This window comes from Haliaeetus albicilla, chromosome 12, assembly GCF_947461875.1.
Source record: "Haliaeetus albicilla chromosome 12, bHalAlb1.1, whole genome shotgun sequence".
In the NCBI taxonomy this organism is placed as follows: domain Eukaryota; kingdom Metazoa; phylum Chordata; class Aves; order Accipitriformes; family Accipitridae; genus Haliaeetus; species Haliaeetus albicilla.
Genome location: NC_091494.1, coordinates 22,357,788 through 22,378,352, shown reverse-complemented (window position 1 = coordinate 22,378,352; position 20,565 = coordinate 22,357,788). Strand labels below are relative to the sequence as shown.

Here is a 20,565-nt window from a genome sequence, read left to right as displayed (position 1 = left end):
GTGCTGGGTGCTCAGTGCTTCTCAAGAACAAGAATATTCTTGTACAGAACTTCTGAATGTCACTTTTCTGAGCTTTGTAAGCTCCAAACAGCCATGCTGTTTTCTGTATATAAATTAGCAGCAAGATAGTGAATGCAACATTTTTTTGAACATCTTGTATACAGAGACCTATTCTTTTACTGGGGGAAAAAAAAAAAAGAATCAAAGGAAAAAATGTCATTTTCCTTTTACAGCAGCCATCTCACAACTTCATTTCTTACTGCTTATTTTAGGCAACAACATTACAGGACATTACTACACATGTGCAGAAATAAAAAGGAAGCACAGAATGAATTAAAAATCAAAATGACTTAAATCAGCCTTGGAAATCAGTATACAATTATCAGCATTCAGCATTTCTTTGCCAGCAATCTAACACACATACAGGCATGCAAATTGGCGTGGTTGTAGATATTCTAGCAAGAAATCAGCAAAACATTCACTTATTACAAAATGCAGAGCCCTGGACACTGATTTTACATCACATTTAGACTCTCCAAAATCAGCCCAATTTAGAAAAAAGACATTTTAAGTTGTGTTTTAACCAGCCAGTGCCCAGAGAGGGGAAATGCTGGTAAAATGCACATTGCATCCATGTTCTCTGTGGTCCTCAGCCGCCGGGGCAGGGAAGAGGGTGGGTGGAAGTAAGCAAGGGCCAGAGACACTTGGATCAACACTGCTGCAATTCTGCTTCTGTGCTGTGAACCCACATTATTCTTCCATGCAGGAGAGAGGGTCAGAGGCTACTTAAAGTCGCACTGGGCCAGAGAGGTGAAGGCTCATTGCTACAGCCTTTTGGCATTACTGTGCTGTGAGAGGGTTTGCATGCATCTAAGACAGGGCACTGCACTACATCGTTGTGTGCTGGAATAACATATGAACCATCCTTGGATGCTGAGATGCAGACATGACAGTACAGACCTTGTAACCCTCTGTATTACTTACTGCCCATTTCTCTTCGCAGTAATTTTTGAGTTTAAAAAGCCAGCCAAAACCACCATGGAGTTATCAAGCTCCAGTCATTTGAATATTTGCCTTTAGGTTGCAAGTGAGTGCACAATGAATAGAAGCAGCATTTTAAATAATCACACATTTGGGTGTGAAAATGAGTATTTTTACATTAATAAAACAACCAACAAAAATGAAACCCTTGGGGTGTGAAATAACCCCAGAACAAAATAAATAAATAAATAGTCAGTTTATGTGAAAATAGCACCAAAAAGTCATTTTCACACAACTCCAGTTATAACCTTGTTAGGCTCGAATGTAAATGACACATTAAGATTATATTTAACTATTCACTCACTAGAATGGTGCAATGGTCCCTTAGCCATAGTTGGCTTTTTTGCACCAAACTTGGAAGTAGATAGCTGGGGAGCAGTTCATAGAGAACCAGCCAGTGGGAATTTCATTCCATCCAAATTCAGACAGAGGGGTCAAGAAACCACTTTAGATAAAGTGATATTCCAGGGCAAGCCTACTCTTGCTACCCAGACCTGCAAGGAAAATCATCTGTCAGCTCTATCTACATCATGCTGACTTCATTTACACGTCTTCGATTGAGCTTAGAAATGTGGTTGTAATGCAGTTTATCCAATACAACATAACTTCTGCTGCAGCCACCAACCAGACTAAGAAAATAAAACAGAAACTACCAGTTCCTAGGATATAATGACAATTGCATGCATAGTTATCTAGCATGCATGCTAAAATCACCCCTAGACAATGGTGTTTTCAACTTATAATACAAAATATGCTCAACCAAGGAAAAGGCAGAGACAGACTGGGATTAGAAAGCCTCGTAAAGGAAATCAGTTATTAGAGAGTAAAATAGGCTAGCAACTGCTCTTGCAGTATGCACTGCAATATGTGTGCAGAATCATTTGAAAATCCTGGAAATTTGTCAACGCCTTTTCTTTGTTATTAGTGTTTTGTTCTGGAAACCTGCAGTCTAAACACATCTACAGGATGATTACGTCACTGGTTAAGCAAGAAAGAAGCAGACAAATGAAGGACAACAAACAGGATTTTCCAAATTATTTAGGTTTTGGAGTGCTGTTTATGCTTTCTGAAGTCAGTACCTCACAAAACACTGTCAGAAGCAGTAAGAGAGTTATTAGTCCATCAAGATGACAGTCACTGGTCCGTATTTATTAGTAAATGGGCAACTGTCATACAGAAAGCTATATTTGAATGTTGCCATATTTGTGGAAGATGTAAAAAATAGTCTTAAATACATCTTCCACTAAACACACTTTCCCATCTGTGCAAGGTCCCACCACACAGGTAATTTTTCTCCATACTCCTCAGGTATCATACCTTTCTGATTTCTTTTAGACTCAATATATTATGCTGCTTGAAAACAGGATTTAGATACCCATGGTTCAAAAATCACAGCTCAGAAGCTTTGGCTTGAATTAAAAATAAAACATCCTGCCTGTTTCTGGCATTTTTCTCCTAAAACCGGTCATGAAACTTCCATTCCTTCAAGCCTTTTTCTTCTTTATTTCTTAGCTGATTACAGCACTGTGGGTGGACCAAAACTAGTCTTCAGCCTCTGGGAAAGAATTAACTCCCTCAAAATGAGTTTACAACTGAGAATTAATTATATAATCAGTGTGTTACTACAAATCTTCCTTGCATATCCTGATTTAAGAAACCTTCATTTCTACATTAATTGCCTGAACAAAAAACACAGAAGGGGTCTTACAAAAGATTAAGCATGTCAGGGGAAGGAAAAAAAAAAACAAAACCCAACATCCAGCAAATTCAGAAATTAAGTCTTTTGCATCCAGCTTACATACTTCAGCTTAAATTTGTAAAGGAAGACACCAAATCTCTGCTGTACTGAATGAAAGGTGCTTCTGGATTTTTCTATTTCTGAAATACGTACAAGTTAATAAACAGGATATGTAAATGCATTCAAAGGGTTACTATAGCTCTGTGATCTTCCTTCCTTTCCCTACAATGTTATGCTGCTCCCAGACATTCAAGGACAGTTGCAAAAGAAACTGTCATGCAACCACAAAACTGAGGTACTTCCAATGCCAAAGACTTTAAAAGTGTGTGAAATATGGGGCAGGCCAGGAGAGGACGTTTCCAGCATTAACATGGCGATTCACGATGAGTGAGCGACAATTGTCAGAGCTGGGCTTGCAAGGGAAAATCATACGAGCTATGGAGGAAGAGACTGAAGGCAAAAAATTATCAACTGTCTGCTCTGCAACAAAGACAAAATAACGCTAGTTTCTGCTTGTGCTCTAGCAAAGCATCCGCTACTGAATTGAAAACTTGGATGGTGGAGATCTAACTTCCTGTGAACATTTGTTTCAAAGATTAATAGCTTTCATCTTTACAAAAAGGTGTTCCCTATTTTTTAAATCTATCCTTCAGATATTTTTCTTCTGGATACATCCAAACCAGTAAGCAACACTCCAATGTTGTCCACTAAGCGTATTTCTGATGCATACTGCAAATATCTTATGCACACAACTAAAAACTTAGGCTTGAAGCCACAAGCAAGTTCTAAATACTTGCTCACTTGGATTTCGTATAAAACACTCGCACAAAAAGGAATCTTGAATGCGACTTTCAAACAAGTGGTATTCATCAGCAGATTTTTGGCATGCCAAGAGAAACTCAATATATTAACTTGAGGAACACTTGGGGGCAAGGATGAGGAAAAGGGGAGGAGAAAAAAATAAATAGGGATTAATGCAAAAGGAGGAAGAAAACAGGATACAGACAACTAAGTCAGGAATGAAAATCTTGAATATCTTCAGGAATTCAAAGAGTTAGTCTGCCTAGCCCTGGGCTGGCCTAACTTTTTAAGATTAGTTTTTTTACAGTAGCTATCTCATTATGCCACTGCTGCTACCAGCACATTACGGTAACGTTTTACCAGGATTTATCCCATGTACCGGATATGAATTCCACAGTGTATTAGCAACAAACAAGATTGATGGAAAGAAGAAAGAAAGGAAAAAAGCTCAGGCATGCGTGCCTTTTTGCTCTACTATTATTCTGGTTGTTTTTTTTTTTTTACAAAAAACCCCATGCTGTAGTTATTTAGAGAAAAGCAAACTCAGCCAAAGTGGGATTTAACTTGCAGCTTGCTCTGCGCTAGGCTACAAAACTCTGACCTTACCGGTGTCCAGCAAAACCTGTGCCAAACAATATCTTAAGGCCAAAATACTTGTAGATGAAGAACTTCTGAAATCAAAAAAGATTTTATTGGGTATAAACAGCAGACCACTGGCCTCTATTGTCTGCAGGGAACACTTCACTAACAGCTTCAGTCTAGCAGCAGAATGAAGCTCTTGTGGGAGGTGGTAGCCATGGAGTGACAGACAGTCTCTTGGTAGCTAAAATGAATTCCAGGCAGAGCTTTGAAAATAGTCACCACAGCAACCTTGAACTGGATCCTGCCTTCGGTGGGAGCCAAAGGCGGCTGAAACGAACCCAGCAATCTGCCTTGCTGAGTCACCGTCTTGCCCTGTGCTGCAATGTCTGCTGCGTGTCAAGGAGGGCTTCTCGGCACTTCCAGGAGGACGGGTACCCAGAGAGGATGGCTGCCAAACTCTGAGCAATTGCCTCGTGCAGTCCTGAAACTGTGCATCACAGGATTTTTTGTTTATTAACACCATGCTGCAAATGTGCCTGCCTGGCTGTGGAAATTTAGCGAATCTGAGTGTACTTGAAATAATTACCAAATAGAGGAAATGCAACACATACAGGTCAATTTATGCTCTCAGTTAAAAAGGTGTGAAATCTGGAATAATTCCACCAGAGCCAATAGAATCACTTCAGATTGATATGAAGGAGAGCACCATCGGCCTTAAAAGGACACATTTTAACAGCAATGGCACATCATCCTACAGCTAAGGCTGGGGCAACACTGGCTAAAAGGCAGAAGATGACCACTTTACGCCTTGTTCAGCAATGCTTACACTTTCTTTGCTTATGTTAGACGAATTTCATCTGTGCAGAGGACTGGCAAAAGTCTCCTAAGCCCAAGCCAAGAAACAGTTACGTGGAGAGGCTTAGGCCATAACTCTGTTGCTTTCTCTCTGCACAGGCGTGAAATGCAGGGTGTTTAAGGGGCATTTTCTGTACTTGCTCACGTTTTCATAGACATGTAAAGTAACCCAAAGTCTGGTGGTATTGCTACAAGTTTTAAAGTAATACTGCTAGTCACAACAGAATAAAACACCATTCAGGTGAGGAACATGTGCGTAAGAAGCAACAAGAGAGAAGCCTGAATGGAGATAAAAAGTCATTAGTCATCTTTCATTTAAAAAAGGGAAGGGGAAAGAAAACAACTTCGGTCAAAATAAGTGCTTTCTCCTGGAAATACACGAGACCTAAGAACAATCGCATGGTGATTAGACTTAAACTACTGGATCATCATCTATAATCTAGGTAATGATCTTTAGCAATTTGGGGTACAGGAGAAAGACCTATTCACATATCTGACCAATTCAAAATAAATTTTAACAACATTTTAAATAGTTGGAATTTTTAAGGGACAAGAACTCCCTGAGGTTTATGTGCTCGGCCCAGTGACTTGCCTAGTGCTACGTAATATTTCTCCAGAGATTTAGAAAAGTTACAGTGTTGGCTTACCTACCTCCAGGGCAAGAGGGAGAATTTTAGATTGCCATAAGGCTGCTAAGGTTTCTATGTAAGGAGAGCCATACCACAGTCCCCAGTGTATCTAAAAGTCCTCTGCAAGTCCTTCCTTTCAACTCCTCTCTCCCATCCCTCCTAAACCTACAAATGCACGAGTTATGATGCTGAAGCAAGGATTGTGCCAATTTATGGGATGCCTATGGATAAAAGCAGTACTAAACAATGCTGTGGTGTAAATAAGAAATAACAGACCATATATCTTCCTGTTTCTTGTACACAGGAGGCTCCCAAGCAAAGAGCAAAGCACAACCAGAGCAACCCCTGCACTGTGTCTTAACCAGAAGTTGATTAGGTTAATAAGAAGCTTGGAGAAAACTTACAGAAGCTATAATTGTGTCTTAAGTGATACCTGGAAACCTGTATTACGCTTTAGTCAAGATGGTTGCAAGACCAGATGTTTATGTGCGCTTAGAAGTGTCCCACCCTCCAGCTTTGCAGTGAGCATAGCTCAGGCAAGTAGCAGAATCTGTCCCTTAGGCTTCTCCATCACTAATGTATTCATGGTCTGTGCTCATGAGGAAGCAGTGAGAGAGCAGCTACAAAGAGCCAACCGAAGGAAGAACAGCAATTTAAGGGAGACCACGTCTACACAAACATATACCTTGTGGGGTTTTTAGGACACGATCTTGCCCATAATTTTGTGGAGAAGGTGGGTGCTCCTTTTTAGTCTGCACTTACCCTGTGTATCATGGGGTATTTTCAAGTCTTTACCATCATTTCTCTTCAGCAATCTTAATGGGAGATGTTGAAATATTATATTGCAATTGTTGTATTGAAGAGAAAAAGAAAAACTAATGAAATTATTTATACTTCTAGGGAAGAAAACAATGAGATGATATTGTCTTGAATGACCTTTCCTAAGTATGGGGATATAGCATCTTACACAATAGACTCTTGGTTCATGTTTCAATTACTGACCTTTACTGTGGAGAAAATTAATGCAATTTTCATCGTAATCCACCCGTACAAATAAGATCCATACGGAAGGTTTCCACATGCTGAATCTAACTCAAATGGAAAATGTCAGCTGTTTGCTACTGGATGAATTTGACTTTAATTTGTTCAGCTGGAGTCTTTTTGAATTGTGTTCATGAAACTTTGTATATTTTTGGTACCTATTTTTGACAGAGAATTTCCTACATTAGAAACATTGGATTTTTCTTCTTTGGGGATTTTTTCCCACTTTTCTTTTTTCCAATACATGAGATACTAAACATTTCTTGGAAGTTGCCAAATAATTTGGCTTAAAGCCACAGTGTCATCTGATCCTTCCCTATTGCATCCCACTAGCCAAGCAGGGCTATGCTGGCTCACCACCGGATACAAACCCTCAAAGGAAAAAAACCAAAAAGCAGGAATTGTTGATTTAGTTTTGCCTCCGATTTTCTTTTGAATCAGTTACCAGACCTGGCAATAGTAGTAATTTAAGTTTTGTCTGTTTTGGAAGAGATGCAATCTTTTATCCAGACAACATAAGATCATGAGAAGACTCCAAGACTCTTTCCAGCCGGGTGCTATGATACACTCATTCAACAGGATAACTGCCTGCTCTTGAAGCTCTACAGTCATTGTCAAAAAAGAAAAAAAAAAAAAGAGAAAAAAAAAAAGTAAAATAAATAGAAATGGTCAACAATCAGACAACTTACACTAAGCTGCATGTAACTTGTCTATACCTTTACTGACAGGCAAAAGATATTTCGGTGATGTAATTTTAAAACAATCCTTATTCAGGCAGCCTGACAGACCCCAGAGCTGACACGATGCAGCCTGAACTCCATGTCCAAGATGGCACAAATCCGAGAAGGCATTCATCCACTGAACAAATTGTGCCAAAGGGACAGAGCTCTCTTATCTTTTACAGTCCTCCATGCTGGTATTTGGGGAGGGGAGAGGGGGAAAGAAAGGGGGAGCTGGCAATTAAGCCCTGTCATTTAAGACAGATAGTTTAGGTGGAGGGAGTTAATCTGCTCTTGGGTTTTTGAACTAAGTGTCTGTGTATTTATAATTTGTAAACAATTCATCTCTTAGAGGGTGTGTTACAATTCCCAGAAGCATGGTCTGTTATGTCTGACATGCAGCAGAACCCAGAAAGGCTATGTGTGCAAGTATTTTGGTACAGCATGATGATAGGAAGCAGAAACGGTGACCTCGTATACCACAACCCAACTAGCAGATTTCGACTTTAGGAGCTCTTGTATTAGGGAGGGGAAAAAAAAATACACAGACTTCTTTTAAAGTATAGTTGTCTGTTTAAATGTTGACATTGCCATGAGATAATGTCATAAAATTACATTTTTCTTACACTCCCTAGAGAGCATTGGCCACCCTCAGACTTGGAAAAGTCACTTAGAATAACCCAATGTACTTAAAGATGCAAGTCATCAGAATGCAAGCATAGTCTATCACTGACGCAAAGGTTATATACTCAGGACAGGACAAAGACATTAAAGCAATGCTGCACAGCACTTGACATGGGACACATGTAGTGGCTGGCAATTCTCTCTCCTGGTAATTCTGTGTCAGAATTCCATAGGCCCATAACACTAGTATATCAATTAATAAAAGTTATGAATTATTATTGCTGTAATGTTGGGATATAAAGTGTTACCTTGATGAGAAAGCCTACTGGAGTTGTCTACTGTGAGTAGCTTTAGCCAATGCTGCCAGCTCTCCATTTCAAAGAGTCACTGTGCATGCATGAAATGGAGATAGAGGCAACGCTGGTTACAAAATGGTAGGGCCAAATCATCAGCAGCTCAACATTGACTCTCAAGAGTTTTCACAAACCTGCATAATTAGTTAAAAGAAACCACGAAAGAGAATGACAGTGAAGTTGTTTAGATGGGGGGGGTGGCAGGGGAAGTGTGTGGCAAAAATGCAGTGGTTAGATCCATAGTTAAGTGACCCAGCTGTATTTGTAGAGAGAACCAAAGTCACTGTGGTTAAATCTAGGGTAAATGTAACGTAGAATATTTTGGCTTTGCAGCAATGAATCTGTTGCACAGCACAGGAAACAGAGGATTAAATATGTATTTAATACATTTCTACTTTTTTTTCCCACCTCAGCACTTGCAAATGAAAAAGACGACTATTAAAAAACAAGAAAGTAAATGGGATTGGTTCCAGCGAATAAGTTACACCTTTAGGGATCACACGAATAAGATGCAGGGTCAATGTTTACATGTGTCTAGCCTCGGGTACCCACAAAATAGAAATTACAGACTTCTAGAGATACACATTATTCCTTTGAAAAAGATGCAACTTCCATTTAGCAATTTCTGATGAGTTCCAGACATTGGTCCACTTAGTTGACCAATTTTACGATGCAAAGAGTGAATTATAAATGAGAACATTTAAACAATTGTGTGTTGCAAGAAACCTGTAATTCATAGGATCATAGAATGGTTTGGGTTGGAAGGGACCTTAAAGATCACCTATTTCCAATCCCCCTGCCATGGACAGGGACATCTCCCACTAGACCAGGTTGCTCAAAGCCCCATCCAGCCTGGCCACTTGTCTGGGCAACCTGTTCCAGCGCCTCACCACCCTCACAGTAAAGAATTTCTTCCATATATCTAATCTAAATCTACCTTCTTTCAGTTTAAAACAGTTTAGAACTGCCCTTTGTTCTATCACTATATGCCCTTGTAAAAAGTCCCTTTCCAGCTTTTCTGCAGCATCCCTATAGGTACTGGCAGGCTGCTATAAGGTCTCCCTGGAGCCTCCTCTTCTCCAGGCTGAACAACCCCAGCTCTCTCAGCCTGTCCTCATAGGAGAGGTGCTCCAGCCCTCTGATCATCTTCAACTAGATTGTCTAAAATTCACTTTATAACTTTGACAGATTTCTGGTTGCTCATTAAAATACAACCACCACAGAAGAGCAGGTTAAATTTAAATAACTATTCCCATCAATTAGTCTGCTGAGCTTCAATTCTAGTGTCTGTGACTGAGAAGAGTTAAGGTGCACTTGCTAACTGTGGTATTGATTTAGTTCTCAATGATCAACAATTTCACTGTAACACTTTTAAAACATAGAATATTCAAGAAGAGTCTTATTAACTTTGCATGCAATTTGAAAGTTTCACATTGCCTTGTGAACATTTTCTTCCTAACAGCTAATGTTCCTTTGCATGCTGTTGCTCGTTAAATAATTCCTCACCTTTTAGCTTTTAAGTATTTATAGATTATCAGATCCTCCTTCACTTACTTATGTTTTTTCAAGCTGTATACATTAAATTCTCTTAATCTTTCTTCAAATGTCATGCCCTCTAATCCTTTTATCATTTGTCACTGGTTTGATAAACTTGGAAAAAAAAAAATCCAATGAATTTTTCATAGTGAGAAGAATGAGTAAGTATGCTCCAATAAAAATAAAAAACAGGCCTTGCCAATTCCAATTCTTTCTACATTTCAGACGATGAACTAAAACCATTTTTTTCCCAGGCTCTGAAAGAAATGTTGAGAAAATTCTAACCAGTCCTCCACAAATCACACCAGTTCTGGCCTACATAAATGGAAATCCCGAATCATTTGGGGAAAGCCATTAGTACAGAATGTCATCCAACACTCAAAATGGAAGTGATGGAGGATTTTACATACTCATGCATGTCTTTGCACCTCATCCACCCATACACATACCTATAAATGCACATACATGAACATGTGCCTGTTATGATTTTAAACACTAACTGGGGACTGCTCAGATTCCATTAACGTTCAGAAGTCTCACGTAGGTAACACCGCTATGGAATTTTACATAAACCAATCTTTTCATACTTTCAAATTTGCCAATCAGCAAACTGGTAACAATTGTTTTCCCAGTTAATACAGATAATAAATGAAGATCTCATGGAGATAGAATGGTGGGGTTTTGCTCTCCTATGTTCCTTCTGATTCTAGCTAACACAATTGTGAGACATGCTTACCTTATCATCTTCATCCTCATCTTCATCCAAGCCCATAAGCTCCTGCAAAAGCAGATGTCCATATTACAAAACACTAAGCTTATTTTCCAGTGACAGCCAATATTCAAAAGCTTCTGATACTCCCACAACGTTTCATTATACAGTTTTCTCCCACTTCTATTGCAAGTCATCAAAAAACCTACCACTTTCACCTTTCAGAAATAACGTTTTGTATTCAAGGACTTCTTTTTTTTTTTTTTTTTGTAATATCCTGAACAAAGCATGCAATACCCTATACAAATTTTAAGTCTAAATAAAGCATTAGTGGCTGTGTCCAGTAGTTTGAAGGCAACGAGCTTTCAAATTCATTGCTGACTTTTACTGTCTGTAAACAGCTTTGTTCTTAGTCTGACAAATGAACCAGCCGGTATGTCAAGGCTGAGGACTCTATACTCAACTTGTTCCATCCTCACTGCTACAATGACTGTTCCCTCCCTTTAGGGCCATTACTGAAACATTAGACTTCAGAAAATACATTAGTATGAACATAATCAATCTCACAAATCACAGTCAGATTTCTATGCAGCATTATTTGCTCCCTTTAACTGCTATGCTGACAGGTAGGGGAGAAAACAAAAGACTTGGCTAAAGCTTGAAATCAGGAGCACTTTGCTTTCAGTTCAGGTATTCAATAAGCTGAGCCTTTAACAGGGTCCTCCAAGTTTTTCTTGGTTACTTAATAGGTACATTTGAATCAGTGTACTACAAGTTTAAATACAGCAAACATGCAAAGAATGTGAAGACTCACAATCAAAAGATGTTTTGGATTTGGGTTTTGGGGGTGGGTGTTGTTGTTTTGGTTTAGGGTTGTTGGGTTTTTTTCTTGGGTCCCCCTCCCCTCCCACCCCCCCGAAAAGTAGTTGCATCTAGTATGCAGAAGATACTGAGAGCTCAGATACCCACATTTACTCTTTGGCTCTCTGGAATACCCTGAGCGGCTGAATTAACACTGATTGTGGTTTACATTTCTATAGAAGCTCCCCATCTGTAAATCATAAACCATTTTGCCAATATTCACGAATTTAGCCTCCTGGCAACTGGATCATGCGTACAAGGTTAATACTGTTATTTCCATTTTATAGCACAGAAATCAGAAAGAATTTGGGGTCCACTTTTGCAAAGACTGTTGCTCGCATTCCTCTATGTACACGAAAAGTGCATGCTGGCACAGAAAAACCAAAGTGCATGTGCAGCCAAGGTCTGAAGAAGCAAAAAATAAATAAATGACTGTGTAAAAAGCATCGGTATTTTGAAGAAAACCTTTTCTCATATGCAGGACAGATGTGACTAGGGGTAGCACCTGATTGTCTATTTTTGACCTACAGATGGTTAGAATCATAGACACACATAAAAAAGAAATCAGGTAATATTAAAGGCATTTTGACTACTTGTTCCATATGATCCCAATCCTGCAAAGCACTTAGGCAGATGTGTAACTTTGCTTATGCAAAATGCACCCCTGAATTTCGCAGCATCGCATTGCTTACAGTTTGTGTATCAGGAAAAAGGCCAACTTTCTGATGGATCTTTCTTCAGTATTACTACAATTAACCTGTATTTTCAGATATAGCATTTCTGTAGTATCCACTTAAATGATGTACTGCTCAGTTTTGCTGACTTATGTGAGACTCCCCTCACTTGAACATGCAACAAATTCATGACAGGATGAGTGATGGGTGCTGAAAGGTATTCTCTGTGTATTTTTTTCTGGCTAAGTTACTATTTTATACCACCTTTTGCATTAAAAACAAAAACATCTGTTTGCCTGGGATTTTCTCACATGAGAAGTTCTCATTTTCCTGATGAATAAAGTAGTCACTGAAGACACACAATATCTTTTTACATTATTCTGGACTTGGATGAAATTAGAGAAAAGCATTTCTTTTACCATTTGTTTTCAAATCAAGTCTATGTCCTAGTCTGGATAATGCAACTTTCCGTATTTTTAAACAATCCTTCCACTTGGGAACAGACGAAAACTGAACTAGGAGCAGCTTTTCTTGCTAAAACTAATAAACCAGCTATTGACTTTTTTCATTCTAGGATATTATTTCTTTGTATGGAATCCACTTGATTTGTTTGGGTAAAGGTATTCTTCATGAGTACAAATGTCAATTGTCTTTTTATCAAAATTTATAAGGAAGCTATAATTCAGCCTGTATTTCATTACTGTGCTTATTACACATTTAAAAGCAGAGTATTATGAACATCCACGAATTTGCTCTCATTTCTAACTGTAATTACCATTGTTATGTAAGTAAAGACAGTGGGCAACATCAAACAGCATTTCATACCCCAACAGTAGCACTTTGCCACACATGTTCTTATTATTTTTATATTTAAATCTTTTCAGAGTTCAAAAACTGAAGGCTACATTTCCGTAGAAAAAAAAAAAAAAAAAGCATTTGTCATTTAAAAGTGAGGCGTGGGGGGGGATGAATAAGGGCTTCTTAAAGTCTCGGATCACAGGACAAGGTTTAAAAACAACTAACTTCTCTTTCAGCTTCTATTGACTTTCCTGTTCTGTGAATCGTGAATCATCAGTGTGATGCAAAGCCTAAGAGCAGTAGGGGCACGGGTTTTAGGAACTTGTCACTTTGTAAGTCTTTCTTAATTTAATTTAGTTACAAACCTTTGTAGTTATTTAGTAAGTGAAATCCCCCTCCTACACACTCTTGTCGTCTTCTCCTACTACTCTGAATGGTTTATTGCTTGAATTGAATCATGAAAATTGAGAGGGTTGAGGTTTCTTCTTAGTAACTTCAAAATAAAAATGCTGTTTAGCTACACAACTAGCTTAATACCATTAAAATGCATGACATTTTGCTCAAGGGCAAATTCAAGCTGGGGCTGCCAGAAACATTACTGCCACTTTACTTGCCTGGGCATCTTGCGTGTTGTTGACCTTCCCCGTTGTGACGAGGGAGAAGTTGTACGCAAAAAGCACCAGCAGAGCCAGGGGCACCATGTACAGTTCCACACTCCAGACAGTGACCACAAATACCTGGGAGAAAAAAAGCAGCAGAAGGGAACACATACAAGTGTTTAAAGAGAGAGATATTTAAGAAGGCCTTTCAGTCATTATCCCTATGTACATTCATCCTTGAATCTCTGTTAACCTCATTCATGTTATTTTTTTTGGCAAAGAAAATCCGCTCGCAAAGCATGCTCTCTTTCTATTCTGTTGGAATCCATTAGGCTGCCATTTGTTAGCTTCTCCTCCTCTATTTCTGGTGAAGTACAAGGCCACAACATAAGGGTAGTCCGAAGGCTTTATTCACTCCTTCCTGGGACCCCCTCAAGCCTGAAAGCCTTTTGTCCTTAGTGCTAGTGTATAACAGACCCACTTAAGAGGTAAACCTGCTCCACTTCATCAAACCCTAATTACCAGGGGGTCTTTCACAAGGCTAGAGGAGAGTTTCTTCTTCTTGTGCAACAGGAGCCACCCAGCTCCCTTGTCACTCCACAGGGGATGATCAGCAAATGCATCTTCACCGTTAACCCACCTATGTTCTCAGCATAGCAGCACAGGGAAAGGACCATCACCTTCCAGGAGGCAAGGCTCTAGATAGCATGTGCTGCATTATTTTGGAAAGGGATCCAGTAAGCCTAGACTCCAATCTCACAACCTTGCCATTTTTTAGCACAGCATATTCTGATTTCACTGGCCGCTTGGAGTCTTTCTGCCCAGAAATGGTATGAGTTCATGTGTTTGGAGTGGTATCTGACAAAATCCACTAATAGCAAAACCAGAAGCCAAATTTTGAAGTTCTGTTCTGCAAACTGGATTGGCAAATCACGTAACTAATGTGATGGGGATTTAAAAATTACTTAGGATTTTCAAAAAAAATTATACCAAGCCAAACTGCAGCCCTATCTTACAAGTACCAATGATACCTGAACGGACTGCAAACTTGGAGTGGTTGGCAATGCAAAGTTAATAAACTAAATCCAGAACTGCCATAAAATGCATGTTGTGATCCCATTTCCTTTTCTACTCACACATAGTGTTTCCAGGAGAACTGCCTAATGCTGGTAGAAACTTGAAGCTATTTTAAACAATCTCCTTTAAAGACAAGGCACAAACATATTTATCTGATTTTTCTTCCCCCAAAGAAACCTGGAATGATCAGAAATAAAAATCATGTTTTTAGAATAATACAGGTAGGTGAAAATGAGTCAGACCCAGTTAATATACCTCAAACTGCAACAAAGGGAAAACTCTATGGGTGACCAGAAAGCTAAATCTCTACCTCCCTTCATTCTTGGCCCGTCAGACGCTACATATAAAGGCAATGCTGGCACTTACAAAATGGGATATTTATGGCAATGTATTTTGTGTTATGGACCTGAAAGTCTAACCACACTGTACCAAAGAAGCACTTCCCACTGCATTTAGTGGGGTGAGAATTTATACCCCTACAAAACAGCAGCTGTTGTAACTTTTAAACAAAAAGACTTGTCTGACATCAGACAAATGGCCAGTTAATATCTACCAGGGGCCAAACATAAACCAAGAAAAAATGACTGTATCCATAACCCTGCGCAAACAGCAGTTACATTTTCTAGATTGAACCTGATTTTATGTAAGCTGTTGCTATGCAAGGAATTAGACTGTTATCCTGTTCTTGGCATTTGTAGGCCAGTAAAACAATCTTTGAGATATATTCATTTATAAAGTGGGCTGACCTCCAGACAATATATCCCTATACTATTGATTTGCAGCATAGGATTTGGGTTTGATTTTTTTTTTCCTTTTTGATCCTGCTTTTCAACAAACTAAAAAATTAGAAGTGATAATGATTCCAACAGTCACATTTCATACGTAAGCAAGGTAGCAGAAACAGAAGAATCCTGGCCAAGAAGGTATGGTACTTGATCTGTCTTACAGGAGTCTTGCATGGCTTTGGTTAATGAAGACTTCAAAAACTGTGATATTCCAAGCTAAAAAGTCTTCCATAAATGAAAAGTTCTAAGCTGAAGAAGTTCCTCTGAAGCTAATCCAACTCCCTTGGATGAATCTCTACTTGCTTTGTAAGACAAAGTGAAGGTGATACCACCTTCCGTCCTACCTCGAATGTCACTCTAAAGAACAAGGACCTGTTATTGTAGATATCTGTATAGGTATCTATCTCAGTTATATAGAGATAGATAAAAACAGACACACATATAAATATACATCTGATCCTTATGTAAACTCCTTCATGGAAATTCATACTGCCAGGTATTAATTTAAAACATTTGCTTCAGCCTGTTGGAGGAGGTCGCATTTACATCATCTCCCTGGGGTATTAGCAAACCCATTCTTCTCTTAACACAGCAAAAAGATTCCACCAGCAGTCAGCTAGGCAAAGTCCTACAGGAGTCAATGAAGCTCTTGAAGAACCTCTCTTCATTCATTCAATTGCAGGACTTGAACCAATTTTAGTGCATCTGTCACCATCCTATATGAACATCACTCTGCTCAGTTGCAAGTATAATACAACCTTGCAATCACAGGTCATTTAGGCAAGATACAAAATCAAGACCTTGGTGATTTTAGATCCAACAGTACATTTTGTGTATCATTAAGTTTCAGACCTTAAATAAAACTTAAAACTTAATTACAAAAATCTCACTGTAGTCTCAATTGATAGCTGAGGCATACTGTCGCTTCCTTCCTAATGCTGACTGATTAATCCGTTGCTGAGTTATAACTCCGGCAGAGATGCTTTGATAGAGCTCCCACATCTCCTTAAGAAGACTTGCTTTACAGCTACAGCCGCAGTAAAGGGAACTTTCCTTACTGTGACACAATGCAGACACAAGACAAATTGATTTAGCTATTCAGAAATTATTTAGCCTTGGAGGTATGGGAAATGATTGCTGTGAATGTACAGTACATAATAAAAGTTCAGAGGGTGTTTATAAAGCGAATAGAAATATTTCTGCATTCTAACAGCCTTTTGAGTCGTCTGCAGCACCAGTTTTCAAAGCAGTTCCCAAACAGGCCCATGTCCTATTTTATCAACTCTCATGCAGGTCCCTGACATTGACTACAGCATCAGCAGCCCTGTGATATAGACACCCACTCCTCAAATTACAAGGTTCTGAATCATGCATGTTTTTATTTTCTCCCCAGTGATACCTAATGCCTGGGAGAAGCTCCTGCACTACCCTCCCCAAATTATTTTCTTAGCAATACTTTTTGCCACAACTCAAGAACGGTTCAGCTGCGCATGTATATAATGGCTACTGCAAGGAACAATATCTTTCTGATTTCTTGTAATCCCCAATCTGTCTTTTGCCTAATACATAGACAGGTAAGGGAAGTCATTAACATGTTCAGATCACTTGCTCAATAACACAGAAGTCAAGGACAGAAACCATACTTTTTTCGATGTTTCACATCATCATTAGACCAAGTTCTGTCAGACATAATCCATTACATCATTGATACCTTTTCTACTGGGCTTCATACTGTGCATGAGAGAAGCTAAAAGGACAGTAGCCAACTTCTAAAATAAAAGTCAAACAAGTGGGAGCTAGCTTTCTGCATTACTTCTTTTAATGCAATTTGAGAGTATAAAAGCCTATTATAGAACTGAGCAATTTAATTCACAGCATTATAAAACAATGATCAAAATAGAAACAGAAATGGGATAGACATGTCTAGAGGGAAAAAAAAGAAAAAAAAGAAAAAAAAAAAAAAGATCTCTTGAAACTAATATTTAGACTAGACTTCTACCTAGAAGAGAATGGCAATATCACAGCCTTGGAGAAAGGACCACTTGATTTCAGCTGATTAATGTGTTGCTATTTCAAAGGGCCTAATAACTACAAGTTAAAGCTCTGGAGGTTTGGAAGCTGTTTCATCTGAAAATCATTGAAGAGGGGTCCAACTGTTCCTGTCAAGAAGCATGGAGTTTGAACAACCATGAGAGTGGCCCTTTTGACAGCAGTACAAAAGATGAGAGAAGGCAGTCTCAACTGAAAGTAAAAACAAACCCTTAGAAACACGTTTCAAATCTGGTTTTTCTGCCCCTCTGGTTCCAATTTAGGATCTGACTATTAAGAACAGATTTTAGACGGGTGTCTACTAAAGTATGCCCATAAAACATTTGTCACCAGCAAACCCACAGTCATGGGATAGAACAGTTTTAAGAGGTTTAGAAGCCTAATATTTTCTGTGTAATTTTTCTACACAGTAATTATAATTTTTTTAACACTAAAAAGCAGGCTCTTTTTGACCTGCTAAGTCTTTGTGGAGAAGTAAGATACTGTGTTGTGTGACAGAATAATTCCTGGAAAACAACAGTGATGGGAGAAGTAAAGGGATACAGTCCATCAGATGGAAAAAATAAAAGTGAAAGGAGATTAAATGCATGCAAGGAACCTATGGTAAAAGGTTATTTTCTCAGCCAGCGTAGGCTCCAATGCTAATGAAATGCCTCATCAGCAGAGCTGTGAAAAATATTATTTGAAACTCCAAGTTTCAAAACCACACACAATTTAACCAAACTCTAAACTACTAACAGCTTTGTCAAAAGTTTCCTTGCAATTTATAAGGACGGTCCGTGCAATTCACGAAGCCAGGAGAAAAACTTGAGCTGATACTGCTGTGAATGTCCATGTTTTGCACTAAACCAAAACACTGACTTTGATCTGAGACACAAAGATGTGCTCCCCTTTATTTACAGGGGAGAGGAATTACATATTTTTAACTTATATCTCTGGGTTATGTAGTCTCAAGTTGCCATGTATGCACAAATGGACTCTATAAAAAAGAAGAAATTTCTGCAGCTAAATATTCAGGGACAAACTCTCTAGCATTTTTTTTTAAAGCTTTCAGTCCCTCTGCCCCAAACAAAATACAGGATATTAGCCAATAATGTAAGATACTGGCTCCCCAAAAGGGCACTCGAATCCCTTGGAGGCAATAAGCCTGTCGACAACAAATTATTTCTGACAGATACTTATTCCTGCCCTTAGAAAGGGAGAGTAAAAGAGTAGAGGAGAGAATGAACACACTCACATAGAGCAGTACATTTGTGCATATGTGTATATATATCTGTATAAATGGAGGCATCTCTTCCAGATACGGGCAATATGGATGCATGAACACGATGGTGCTGAGCCCACACTAACAAAAATCAGGGTACATGGTGTGGGCTTAGCCTGATGTGAGTGCAGTAACAAGGCTTGTGCTCTTGGGCTGGCTTGTGCCTTGGACTAGTGAGAATATTAAAAAAAGAAGCCTATTAAAATTATGGAAATTAGTCTAATACAGCCCCACCTCAGGGCATGGCAAATAAAGGTTGAGGCAGTCACGTAGCATGTATTTCCTACTAAAGGCCCTTTCCCTAAGATTTTTTTTTTTCTTTTTTAAGAACAGATCCTCTTCCATAGATAGATGCATTCCATAATGGCTCTTACTAATACTCTCCTTCCCGCATCCATATGATGCTCTCTCACCGTGCCATGGCCAGCTGAGAGTGCTCCTGTGCCACTTCATAACCACCAAGCTGGAGCTCAAGGAGGGGTCGGTTGTGAGCAGAGTTGCTCCCTCATTGCGATGCAGTAACAAAAAATGTGGCAGGAAGAGAAATTATACTTAAATAAACCAGCACTGTCAGAAGAAACCCATTTACTTTAGATTCAATTTGCTTTTTCGTGTCCCCAGCAAAAGAACGCAGAGCATCTCAACAGCAATATGAAACGTGCATTGTATTGAACGGTGATGACCAAAATCAAAAATGACCTGAAGGAATAGAGGTCTTTAAATATTTATGCCACATTACAAATTATCTCTGCATTGCTCCACACAACAGCGTACAACTTACTAATTTTTTTAAGGGCATATCACAGGCAAAAAGCTTAGCTCTTCTACACAAGTGCTCTGTTGCAAGTGCAAACACAATTGGACTCTAAAAACAGACACACCGAAAAAATCCATCTAAACACCCCAAAGCCGAAGCAAAACATCAAATTGTGCCCCAAAATAACTCAGTCTGTATTACAGGCATGACGGTGCAGCATTGACAAATAGGAATAAAAGATATGTTTGTACAATTTGCTACCATGTAGATCTACCTGATTTTTTTTCAGAAGATGCTTTGGGTAACTGAAAAAACGTGGCCAGGCGTACCCACCTCAGTTGCCTCAGTTGTCTGTGTAGGCTAAATGACACAGCTGCAAAGCCATGCCCTGCTGCCGTACCCACATGTCCCATCTCTGCTTGTCCCAGCTGCAGCTTGCTGAGAAAGTGGCCCAGGGTGACATTAAGGGGGGGAAAACCCAACCCGTGCTTGACAATTTACATTACTTGTGAGGATGCAACAAGGAAAAGGAGCGATAGAATAAAGCCTTCAAAGAACAGGAACTGTGGTCATCAGGGCCACAATTTTAACGCCAGTCTGAATGTCCAAAAGAAAAGAAAAAGCCCAATGTCCCCCACTCCCAACAAAATAAGACATAAAACAATCAACGAAAAAATCGCTGAAGAACATACGAAAAATCTCATACTGTTTAAGTCAATATGTGTTAGGGCCTTTTTATCACTGGTTTAGACTCTTCAGGGGGGTCTCATTTTCTTTGCTGCTGCTAGGGAGTAGAAACTCATTTGTGTTTTAAGTGAAAGCTGTAATTCATGTGCAATCACAGGACTCTAAGAAATGGCACTGTAAGAAAAAGCATGTTATTCTGCAAAAGTCAGAGCGAAATCAGAAAAGTTGACAATATTACAGTCTGTTCTGCCCCATCCTCTTGGGACACTGTCATCGGTAACTTCATCAGGGAAGGCTGGGATGCTATGCTTAAGACTGCAAACACTTACAAAACATCTGCACTCTGATCCTGAATTACTTTTGTCATTAACATGTTCAATGGATCT

At 39.1% G+C, this 20,565-nt stretch overlaps 1 protein-coding gene across 1 annotated transcript in view; it reads right to left on the bottom strand.

The window, feature by feature from the left end:
- MCTP2 (multiple C2 and transmembrane domain containing 2) overlaps positions 1-20,565 on the bottom strand; it is a 106,343-nt gene that overhangs the window by 11,204 nt on the left and 74,574 nt on the right. The window contains exons 17-18 of the mRNA XM_069798502.1: positions 13,576-13,698; positions 10,656-10,697 (exon numbers count right to left, since the gene is read on the bottom strand). Of these exons, the coding sequence (XP_069654603.1) occupies positions 10,656-10,697; positions 13,576-13,698 (165 nt within the window). The remainder of the gene's footprint in view (positions 1-10,655; positions 10,698-13,575; positions 13,699-20,565) is intronic.